A 12,694-nucleotide genomic window follows, 5' to 3' on the forward strand; every position below is an offset into this window, starting at 1 on the left:
GGAAAACTGAAAGGGAGAACTGAAAGTGGGAAATTCCTCTCAAATAGAAAGAATGGAGGGCCATCCTGTATAAGTAGCCCACACTCAAGGATGAAGGACATTCACTTTGCAAACCCTTGAAGACTCAGCTTCAGCATCTACTAGCAGAACAGGCAGCCCTGTGCCTGATTTCACCATGACCCACCGTTGCCTCCTCCCAATGGTTCTCCTGCTGTGTTTCTCCACCACAGCTCTTTCCAGGAGCTACAGCTTGCTTCAATTCCAACAAAGGCGGAGCCTTGCAGTGTGTCAGAAACTCCTGTGGCAGTTACCTTCAACTCCTCAACATTGCCTCGAGGCCAGGATGGACTTCCAGATGCCTGAGGAGATGAAGCAAGCACAGCAGTTCCGGAAGGAAGATGCCATATTGGTCATGTATGAGATGCTCCAGCACATCTTCGGCATTCTCACCAGAGACTTCTCCAACACTGGCTGGTCTGAGACCATCATTGAGGACCTCCTTGAGGAACTCTATGGGCAGATGAATCGTCTGCAGCCAATCCAAAAGGAAATAATGCAGAAGCAAAATTTCACTATGGGAGACACAACCGTTCTTCACCTGAGGAAATATTACTTCAACCTCATGCAGTACCTGAAGTCCAAGGAGTACAACAGGTGTGCCTGGACAGTTGTGCGAGTGCAAATACTCAGGAACTTTTCTTTCCTGATGAGACTAACAGATTACCTCCGTGACTGAACACCTCCCACCTGTGGCTCTGGGAAGGGACAATGTGACTTTGAGGTGAGACTCTTCAGCCAGCAGAGGCTCCTGAAGTAACTAACAATGCAATGCACTGGATTTCAATGGACAGTTAAAGACTAAGCTATTTTTAAATTGATTTATGCATTATTTATTTATTTAAACTTTTATATGAGAAATAAATTATTTATGAAACAAAAGTTAATGTGGCAGTTTCAATGTCAACTTGATTTATGTGACAACACATATTAAAAATTGCAGAGCACCTTGGAGACATTCATTGCAAAACAAGCCTGCAGAGTAGTAGAGTTTTTGGCCCCTGCCTTTGAGGCATTTAAAATACAAGGAAACCATGTGGAATGTCTAAGTTATATGCATGCTCTCCATGTATCCATACTGTTTACCTACTCTTGTCTTTTCACTTCTTTAAATGTACCAGACAGCTCATTTTGTAGGGCTTCTTGATATGATGTGGGTTTTTTTTAATTATTAATTAGGGAGAAATGTACATCACCTTACATTTGAGAGTCTTACAAAGTAAGCCTTCTTGATGCCAATAAAATCGGGGAAATTCCATTTAGTTTATAAAATTCTTACTAAAGTAAATGAAAAATTCTGACCTTCTAAATGGCCTTAGTTGCTTGTGTACTCCAACCTTTATTTCCAACAATGTTGTCCTCAGAAAGAGATTTCAAGAATATGAGTTAAAAATTACTTAAAACTACCATCGGGTCACTAGAAATTGTCAAACATGGTAATTCTCTCAATTAAAAGTAAGTGAAAAGTAATCATGAAATTATTAACAAGTTTACATCCACTAAAAACAGAAATGTAAAAGTATACTAAAGACTTGTTTTAATACAAAGAAAATTTAATTTAAATAATGTTTATTAAAATGCTATTGTTAAAATTATACTTTAAATACCTTATATATATTTATTATAAAACTGGAAACTTGAAATATTTCATTTAAAATAAGTATATTAATTAAATAGAAAATTAATTTAAAAATAAATTGCTGTGTTTTTAAAATATTCCTACTTTTTAGCTACTGAATACTTAACACCCCCAATTCACAGCTGAATCCTTGAAAGACACTCTGAAAGTTCCAGAGCATTCCAGGAGCTCACTGTTTTCTGGTCACTTGCCCAGGTGGTGGCCGCAGTCTGTCTCAGCCCTAGGAAGTCCCCTCAAACCGTCCCATGGTTATTTGTCCCCTGGCCACCGCTGAGTTCTCCTCTGTCTGCAATGCACTGCCAGGGTCCCATAGCCAGTCTCATCGCCTTGGCTGTTTCTCATGTTGTCCAAAATAGCTCTAAGCCTATAGTCTCACAGACTCCACCTGGCCTCTCTTTGTGTTCAAGGCCCTCCCATCGTCCCATCGCCCATAGTCTCACCCCCACCGCCGGGTTTAACTTTGTCCACACCGCAGTTCTATCGTCCCATCGCAATGTTCTCACCGCCTCCGCTGTTTTACACGTGTCCGCGATGCCCTCTGACTTCCCAGGGCAAACATTGACAGTCTCATCGCCACCGCAGGTTCTCCTGTGCGCGCATCGCCTTCGCGTGGTCCCATTCCCTATAGGCTCATCGCCGCCGCCGGGTTTCATTTTTTTTCAATGCAGTCCCAGTCTTCCCACCGCCCAAGGTCTCATCCCACCGCCGTGTTTCACTTTCTGCACAACGCCTTCCCATTGCGCCTTAGCGAAGAGTGTCCTCGCCAGCGCCAGGTTCCCCTTTGTGCGCAACGCCCTTGCATCGTCCAGTAGCCAATTGTCTCATCGCTGCCACAGTTTCACACTGTGCGCAACACCCTCTCAGCGTCCCATAGACAAATGTCTCATCGCCGTGGCCGGCTTTCATTTTGTCCGCATCGCCATCCACGCTTCTCAAAGCCAAAAGTCTCAAAGCCACCGCCGATTACCCCTTGGTGTCCAGCTCCCGCCCACGGTCTCATCACCTATAGGCTCACGGCCGCCGCCGGTTTCCCCTTTGTGCACAACAATGCTGTCCTGTCTTCCCATCGCCAATAATCCCATCTCCACCGTGGTGTTTCACTTTTCTTCAAAGCTGCCCCATACTCCCATCGCCCAAGGTCTCATCTCCACAGCCTGGTTTAACTTTGACCTCTACTCTGTCCCATTGTCCCATAGCAAATAGTCTCATCGCCACCGCAGGTCCTCCTGTGCGCGCATCCCCTCCGGTCGTCCCATAACCAACGGTCTCCTCGCTGATCCCCAGCCTCACTTTGTCCTCAACGCTGTCATAAGGTCACATCGGCTGTACTCCCATCGCCACCGCCGGGTATCGCCCTCCCATCGCCCCGTAGCAGATAGTATCATCGCGGCCACCATGTTCCATTTTGTGCTCAACGCCCTCCCACAGTCCCACAGCGAATACTCTCATAGCGGCCACTGTGTTACACTTTGTTCTCCAAAAGCTCTCCCATCATCCCACAGCAAATCGCCTCCTAGCCACCGCGAGATTCGACCTGTGAGCAACACTCCAGCAAGGTGCCACAGTGAATAGTCTCTTAGCTGCTGCGCTCCATCTGCGCAATGCCCAACCCCCCGCCCCCGCCCCTCCCCGTGGCAGCAGAGCCAGTAGTGTCATCACTGCCACTGTGTTTCTCTTGGTACACAACGCCCTCCCATTGTTCCACAGCCAATAGTCTCCTCACCACCACGGGACTCCACCGTGATTGCAACGCAAGCCGCCACCACCCCCCACCCCAAATCATTAGGGACAGCCAATATCTCATCGCCGCACAGCCAATAATCTCATGGCGGCTACAATGTTTCACTTTGTCAGCAACGCCCCCTATATCGCCCTGTAACCAACTGTCTTATGCCCACCCTGTAGAATGCAAAAGTAGGAAGTCAAGAGATAACTGGAATAACAGGCAAATTTAGACTTAAGTACAAAATGAAGCAGGGCAAAGGCTAACAGTTTTGCCAAGAGAATGCACTGGTCATACAAACACCCTTTGCCAACAACACAAGAGACGACTCTACACATGGACAAAACCAGATGGTCAATACTGAAATCAGTTTGATTATATTCTTTGCAGTCAAAGATGGAGAAGCTCTACACAGTCAGCAAAAATAAGACCAGGAGCAGACTGTGGCTCAGATCATGAACTCCTTATTGCCAAAGTGAAGTAAAGTGAAGTGAGGTCACCCAGTCCTTCCTGTTTGACTCTTTATGACCCGATATACTGTAGCCTACCAGGCTCCTCCGTCCGCGGAATTTTCCAGGCAGGAGTACTGGAGTGGGTTGCCATTTCTTTCTCCAGGGGATCTTCCTGATCCAGGGATTGAATTCAGTCTCCCACATTGCAGGCAGACACTTTACCATCTGAGCCACCTGGGAAGCCCAAATTCACCCTTAAAATGAAGAAAGTAGGGAAAAACACTAGATCATTCTGGTATGACCTAAATCAAATCCCTTGTGATTACACAGTGGAAGTGACAAATAGATTCAAGGGATTAAATCTGATAGACAGAGTGCCTGAAGAACTATGGATGGAAGTTCATGACATTGTACAGGAGGCAGGGATCAAGACCATCCCCAAGAAAAAGAAATGCAAAAAGGCAAAATGGTTGTCTGAGGAGGCCTTACAAATAGTTGAGAAAAGAAGAGAAATGAAAGGCAAAGGAGAAAAGGAAAGATATACCCATTGAAATGCAGCATTCCAAAGGATAGCAAGGACAGAAAAGAAAGCCTTCCTCAGTGATCAATGCAAAGAAACAGAGGAAAACAGTAGAATGGGAAAGACTAGAGATCTCTTCAAGAATCTTTGTATCTTAGAGATACCAAGAGAATATTTAATGCAAAGACAGGCAACAAAAAATGGACAGAAATGGTATGGACCATTTTTCTAACAGAAACACAAGATATTAAGAAGAGGTGGCAAGAATACATAGAAGAACTACACAAGAAAGATCTTCATCACCCAGATAACCATGATGGTGTGATCACTCACCTAGAGCCAGACATCCTGGAATGCAAAGTCAAGTGGGCCTTAGGCAGCATCACTACGAACAAAGCTAGTGGAGGTGATGGAATTCCATTTGAGCTATTTCAAATCCTAAAAGATGATGCTGTGAAAGTGCTGCACTTAATATGCCAGCATATTTGGAAAACTCAGCAGTGGCCACAGGACTGGAAAAGGTCAGTTTTCACTCCAGTCCCTAAGAAAGGCAATGCCAAAGAATGCTCAAAATACCGCACAATTGCACTCATCTCACACGCTAGTAAAGTAATGCTCAAAATTCTCCAAGTCAGGCTTCAGCAACACGTGAACCGTGAACTTCCAGATGTTCAAGCTGGTTTTAGAAAAGGCAGAGGAATCAGAGATCAAATGGCCAATATCTGTTGGATCATAGAAAAGCAAGAGAATTCCAGAAAAACATGTATTTCTGCTTTATTGATTAAGCCAAAGCCTTTGACTGTGAAGATCACAACAAACTGTGGAATATTCTTGAAGGGTTGGGAATATCAGACCACCTGACCTGTCTCCTGAGAAACCTGTATACAGGTCAAGAAGAAACAGTTAGAACCGGACATGGAACAACGGGCTGGCTCCAAACTGGGAAAAGAAGTATAGCAAGGCTGTATATTGTCACCCTGCTTATTTAACTTATATGCAGAGTACATCATGCAAAATGCTAGGCTGTATGAAGCACAAGCTGGAATCAAGAATGCCAGGAGAAATATCAATAACCTTAGATATGCAGGTGATACCACCCTTATGCAGAAAGTGAAGAAGAACTAAAGAGCCTCTTGATGAAAGTGAAAGAAGAGAGTGAAAAACCTGGCTTAAAACTCAACATTCAAAAACTAAGATCATGGCATCTCGTTCTACCACTTCATGGAAAATAGATAGCGAACAATGGAAACAGTGACAGACTTTATTATCTTGGGCTCCAAAATCACTGCAGATGGTGAGTGCAGCCATGAAATTAAAAGACACTTTCTCCTTGGAAGAAATGCTATGACCAACCTAGACAGCATATTAAAAATCAAAGACATTACTTTGCCAACAAAGGTCTGTCTAGTCAAAGCAATGGTTTTTTTAGTAGTCATGTGTGGATGTGAGATTTGGTCTATAAAGAAAGCTGAGTGCCGAAGAATTGATGCTTTTGAACTGTGGTGTTGGAGACGAACTTTGCGAGCCCCTTGGACTGCACCAAGATCAAACCAGTCCATCCTAGAGGAAATCAGTCCTGAATATTAATTGGAAGGACTGATGCTGAAGCTGAAAAGCCAGTAATTTGGCCACCTGATGTGAAGAACTGACTCACTGGTAAAGACCCTGATGCTGGGAAAGATTGAAGGCAGGAGGAGAAGGGGTGACAGAAGATGAGATGGTTGTATGGCATCACTGACTCGATGGACATGAGTTTGAGCAAGCTGTGGGAGTTGGTGATGGACCAAGGGAAGCCAGGGGTGCTGCAGTCCATGGGGTTGCAAAAAGTCGGACATGACTGACCAACTGAAATGAATGAATGATTCGGGGACACAGGTACCTTTTGTTCAGTGGCTTTTTCCATCATCAGCTCATGTGACTCCAAATTGAATGTGGTACTTGAATTACTACACTCGCCAGTAAAGGGATGAAGTCTGGTGGTTCACAGGGGATGTTTCCAAACACCAGGACTACACAGGGCAAGAGCACTTCCTCTCACATTCCATGGCCTGGATTTATCCTCATGTGAATCTCACTGCAATCAAGTTGTGAAATTATTGGGTGAGGAATGCATGAAAAAATAAGTTCAGGGTGCTGACTTTCAAAAATGCACAACATGAAAGTTGAAAGTTTTTGAGGGGGCAAAAAGAGGACTGTAGCCCAGGAGACAGCACATCAGATAGCTCTGAGAAGCTGTTCCAAAAAGGCACAGAGGGATATATGTGATTTTGGTGAAGGGAGAGTACATGTAATCATGTGCCTATTTTTTGTAGAAGTTTTCCGCCAGTTCCGTGAAGGCTTCTTGGAGTCACAAGAAGCAGTCATCACCATGAAGGATGTTCCTGCTTTCTAGATATGAGGAGATAGAAGAATCAGGTTCATAAAATGGGCTCCTGAAAACATCTAACCTTCTGAAGACTTGTTCTGCCAGTTTTCCCTGCTCACAGCATGCCTCACTTCTGCTTTCCACCCTGAATTCCTTTCCAGGGGTGTTAAAAATCAGCAGCTGCAAGAGCACATGATTAAATCCTTGTAGGTAGATGGCAAGTGCCGATGGCACGTGCTAGTTTGTACTTGACAGGACATGAGACCACGTTCACGTTTGCACTATTTGTCCAAATGAAGTTCTGGGTAGGGGTCGAGGGGAACAAGTAATGTTCTTGCTTGCACACACTTTGTTAAAATACAATCTGACCCGAATGCTTTTTCTCCAAGTTCAGCTTTGGGGAGAACGACAAGAATGCCAGTCATAGTTCACAGTATCATCGACTGTTTGAAAGAAACGTCCAAGCTGATCCCCAAAGGCATTGCCTACAGGAAAATATCCACAGTGTAGACAGTTTACTTGCTGTTTCCTTACTACCCAAAGGAGACAAGAAAAGAAGAATCAGGCAATTCCTTGCAAGTACTTGAGGATGACTGAAGAAAAACTGATGAGTGAGTCCTCCATTTGGGTCCACAATCACGAGTCTCATTCTGATCTAAATATAGGAAATGGAAAGTTGAACTCAGTCTTCCTGAAAATGATCTTCAAAAAATATCACACACGTGCTGTGGGCAAGGACCAAAGAAGACTAAAACAAAATTTTTGTAGCAATGAAGAGTTAACCGTTAAAACTAATTGCAACTTATGAAACACTATATAAAATATTTGACAGATTATTACGCTTAGTCTATTAATTACCACTGCTGCTGCTGCTGCTGCTAAGTCTCTTCAGTCGTGTCCGACTCTGTGCGACCCCATAGACGGCAGCCCATCAGGCTCCCCCGTCCCTGAGATTCTCCAGACAAGAACACTGGAGTGGGTTGCCATTTCCTTTTCCAATGCATGAAAGTGAAAAGTGAAAGTGAAGTCGCTCAGTCGTGTCCGACTCTTAGCGACCCCATGAACTGCAGCCCACTAGGCTCCTCCATCCATGGGATTTTCCAGGCAAGAGTACTGGAGTGGGGTGCCATTGCCTTCTCTGATTAATTACCACTAACAGTCATTTGCCTGGAGAATCCCAGGGATCGGGGAGCCTGGTGGGCTGCCGTCTATGGGTTGCACTTCAGTCGGACACGACTGAAGTGACTTAGCAGCAGCAACAGCCACTTAATTAGTTTTCCTGTTACCCTGCTGATGAGATAGCATTTATGTTGCAGGAAGGTAAATAATACAGGATAAGATAACAATTCAAGTAAACATCTGTTTTCCACCCTTTTATGTTAAAGTGGCAACACACATGTGTATACTTATTTAATATAAATTGTACATGTGTGTGTATATATATACACACATATTGTTCAGTTGCTAAGTTGTATCCGAGTCTTTGTGACACCATGAACTGCAGTAAGCCAGGCTTCCCTGTCCTTCACCATCTACTGGAGCTTGCTCAAACTCATGTCCATTTAGTCAGTGATGCCAAGCAACCATCTCATCCTCTGTTACCCTCTTCTCCTTCTGCCCTCAGTCTTTCCCAGCAACAGGGTCTTTTTCAATGAGTTGTTTTCTTCTCAGCAGGTGGCCAAAGTATTAAAGCTTCAGCACCAGTCCTTCCGATGATTATTCAGGGTTGATTTCCTTTAGGATTGACTGAATTAATCTCCTTGCTGTCCAAGAGACTCTCAAGAGTGTTCTCCAGCACCACAGTTCGAAAGCACCAATTCTTCAGCACTCAACCTTCTTTTTTTTTTTTTTTTTATCATTTACCTCCCCTTTCTTTTTCTTTTTTAAATTTTATTTTATTTTTAAACTTTACAATATTGTATTGGTTTTGCCAAATATCGAAATGAATCCGCCACAGGTATACATGTGTTCCCCATCCTGAACCCTCCTCCCTCCTGCCTCCCCATACCATCCCTCTGGGTCGTCCCAGTGCACCAGCCCCAAGCATCCAGTATCGTGCATCGAACCTGGACTGGCGACTCGTTCCATATGTGATATTATACGTATTTCAATGCCATTCTCCCAAATCATCCCACCCTCTCCCTCTCCCACAGAGGCCAAAAGACTGTTTTATACATCAGTGTCTCTTTTGCTGTCTTGTATACAGGGTTATTGTTACCATCTTTCTAAATTCCATATATATGCATTAGTATACTGTATTGGTGCTTTTCTTTCTGGCTTACTTCACTCTGTATAATAGGCCTTCTTTCTGGTCCAACTCTCACATCCCTACAACTACTGGAAAAACCATAGCTTTGACTACATGGACCTTATGGCAAAGTGATGTCTCTGCTTAACACACTGTCTAGGTTAGTCATAGCTTTTCTTTCCAGGAGCAAGCATCTTTTGATCTGTGGCTGCAGTCACCCTCTGTAGTGATTTTGGACTCCAAGATAATGAAATCTGACAGTTTCCACTTTTTCCTCATCTATTTTCCATAAAGTAATGGGACTGGATGCCATGATCTTCAATTTTTGAATGTTGATACACCTATACACGAATAGGTAGATAGATAGATATGGGGGGGGGGTCTGTGTTAGCTATGCCTCACATTGGTTCTCTAAAAAGGTGGTTACTTCAGAGCAGGGGAAAAAAATAGATCTTATATGTCATTTACTTGATGGCTGAAGATTTCAAATTTGAATTTTGAAATTAATATTATAATGGAAAATTTATTTATTGAGATTGGCATATTCATTCCAAAAATCCTTCTCTCTGTTTTGTTTTCCATGCAAACAATCTAAATTATGATAACACAGAATGAAATATTCTAAATGCAAAAGAGATGTTTCAAAGATTAGAACATTTAAAAAGAATTTGAAACTACAACATTTCCATGTTTAATCCTGATGCTTCTCTATGTTAAAACTAATTAAACTCTATTTGAACTTACAATATAACAGATGAGGTGGCACTACTGGTACAGAATATGCCTGTAAATGCAGAAGACACAAGAGATGTGGGTTCCATCCCTGGCTTGGGAAGATCCTCTGGAGAAGGAAATGACAACCACTTCAGTATTCTTGCCTGAACTATCCTTTGGACAGAGGAGCCTGGCATGCTACAGTCTATGGGGTCACAAAGAGTCAGACATGACATAGCGACTAAACAACAATAATCATGCAGAAAGCTATACAACCAGAGAAACAAAAAAGGAAAGTTTGTGTTTGATTTTAGATGTGATTATGTTTCACATAAGAAAACAATTCACGTCTTGGAGTTCACAGATATCACTGGAAGTCCCAATGCTGGAATGGTTCTATATTTAGTTAAAATCTGAGGATAAAAGGTCTATTTTGTGTAATAAAATTTAAAAAACTTATAACCCTGATAGGAAACCATGTCAGATCTGAAATACTATCAAGAACATAAGAAAAGTACTTTACCTTATTTTTAAATTACATACCATTTGTAGCTCATCATGAACAAATATATCAGCGTCAAGTATGTTTCATCAATAAAAATAGTAAAACAATAGAAAAATAATTAATTCACTTTATGGAAGTGAAAAAATAGATAGGTTTAATGTATGAAATTGATACACTGGAAAACATGATATTGACACGAAAATGTCCATGGCTAAGAGTATAAAAATAGAGGAAAAATGGCAAATGCATGTAATAATGAAAATCCATTTTTTTCCTTTATTGAAAAAGATGAATATGTGTATCTGAAAGACATATATTTCACATTATAGAATCACTACGGTGAATGATCATTTATTTTGCTTCACTTCTGTATTTGTTACTTTGTGTTTAAATTGGTAGGACAGCAAAATGTTCTTTGATTTCCAATTTTCTGTCTTCTTTCCAGCTGGAGTTCAGAGACCAATATAGCCAGTCTCTAAGCCAGTGTTTGATGGCAGCGTAACTCCAGTTCATGTATCATTTGTTTCGACTGCATCATTCACTAGTCAAGAAAGACTCCAAAGCTGAGGACCTGGAACACAGAAAAGGAAGGCTGCCTCAGATATTCATTCTCTCAGTGCTTTAGCTTGCTCCTTGCTCCAGTCCAACGCTGGATAACAGATCCCTGAAGAAAGATCATGAGGGACTTCCAGGAACACATGGAGAGCCTGGTGTGATGAAGTAACCCCTGCTGCTTAAACTCTCCTCTCAGACCTAACCTGGGTCAGCTGCTTTCTTGGTTAAAGCTCCTGGGGTAGCCAACAAAGTGGAAGAATCCATGTGACACTCAACACAGATTTTCCCGTTGTTTCCTTAGTTGTATATGTACCTAGATATAGTTTCAACATGTCTTGAAAAATAGGTCAGGAGACATGATGTCTAATGATGGCAACAGCATCATCATCATTCAAAAAGATTTTGACCCCCAGGATGAGAACTGTCTTCAGAACAAGTTTACAAGCTAGATAAGAATACGAAACTCATTGCTATATCCTCATATGCTTCACCTTAAAATGAGAATTGTTTAATTCAAGTTGATTAGGGCCTTATTGACCACAAGACTCCAAAAATTTTCCAGTTATCACATTTGGAATACATGGCACTCATTTTGCAAACTGCATCCAACTTACCATCATTCTCAGTGCATTCAAAATTAACATTTTTATTTTCTTGAATAAGGAGTCAATTTATTTTCATTTAACTTTTGGATATTCCCCTCTGTTTATACCTGAACAGAACTTCACAAGCATTTCTATTGGTATCATATGTCTTGTGAACCTTTACTATGTTGACTAAAAGCAAAAGTCCTAGTAAGAACTAGAAGTGAATAGTCACATCAGTGGAAGTTACTTTGTAAAGTTTATTATTATTTTTGGCTGTGACAGCCACGTGGCTTATGAGACCTTTGTTCCCTGACTGGGGATTGAACCCAGACCCACGGCAGTGAAAGTACTGAATCCTAACCACTGAATGGCCAAGGAAGTCTCAAATCAAATTTCGCAGTTTTAGTTTTTCAGTTTTTCACTCAAGTATCCAGAGAAACTGAGAGGGTCAGTTCCTAGGCAGGTTGATAGGGAGTCTAGGGGTCCCCAAGGACAGAGGGGTCTGGAATTCTCCAGGAGGAAGAAAGGACAAACTTTTTTTCTTTCTCCGCATTCCTTAGGATTATATAATAATAATGTATCCTGCCTGAGGACAGTCTTTGGATTAAACCTTCTGGCTAATTCTGTTATCTTAAAATGTAAATTATGGGAGTGGGTCTGATGAGGTCTTTACAACCTCCAGACATTCTTTGGATTATATAACCTCATTGTTAACACTAGCAAGCGGGTACTCTTTCTGCCCCCTTCTGATGCCTATGTCAGAAGCTTTCTCTATCTCCTTTATACTTTAATAGAACTTTATTACACAAAAGCTCTGAGCGATCAAGCCTCATCTCTGGCCCCGGATTGAATTCTTCTCCTACGGGGGCCAAGAATCCTGGTGTCTTCACGTGATTCAACAACAACCTTTCAAAACTCTAAATTGCTTTAACATTATATATTTGCTCTAAATAAATGACTGTTGGAGAACTGAAGGGAATATGATAAGGGTCACGAAACATGTAAATGTCACGTTAAAAGTAACGCATCAATCCAATACGTTTGAGACCCAAACTGATAAAGGTTAAAATAATAAATATTAATAGAATCCACTTAAACTGTTGATTTATTTAAAACACAAACTCCACTGTAACTTGCAAGAGGAAAAAAACCTAAAGTCAAATAATACCAAATACTTAATACCAAAACAAGGACAACACAGAGGCAGGCCAAAACAGAGCAAGAAAATATAATGAAGGAAATAATTAGAGGTAGCAATTTAATATAAACGAGATCTTTTTCATTAATATAATATTGATATCCTTGAGAGTTAAAACACGTTAAATTTGA

General features: G+C 41.8%; 1 protein-coding gene across 1 annotated transcript; it reads left to right on the top strand.

Moving 5' to 3' along the window:
* Positions 1 to 1,587, top strand: LOC784525 (interferon beta-2). The gene has a single exon (XM_002689540.6). It carries the CDS (start codon positions 176 to 178, stop codon positions 734 to 736), a length of 561 nt encoding a protein of 186 aa, XP_002689586.1. The 5' UTR covers positions 1 to 175; the 3' UTR covers positions 737 to 1,587.
* Positions 1,588 to 12,694: the final 11,107 nt, after the last annotated feature.

This window comes from Bos taurus, chromosome 8, assembly GCF_002263795.3.
Source record: "Bos taurus isolate L1 Dominette 01449 registration number 42190680 breed Hereford chromosome 8, ARS-UCD2.0, whole genome shotgun sequence".
NCBI lineage: Eukaryota > Metazoa > Chordata > Mammalia > Artiodactyla > Bovidae > Bos > Bos taurus.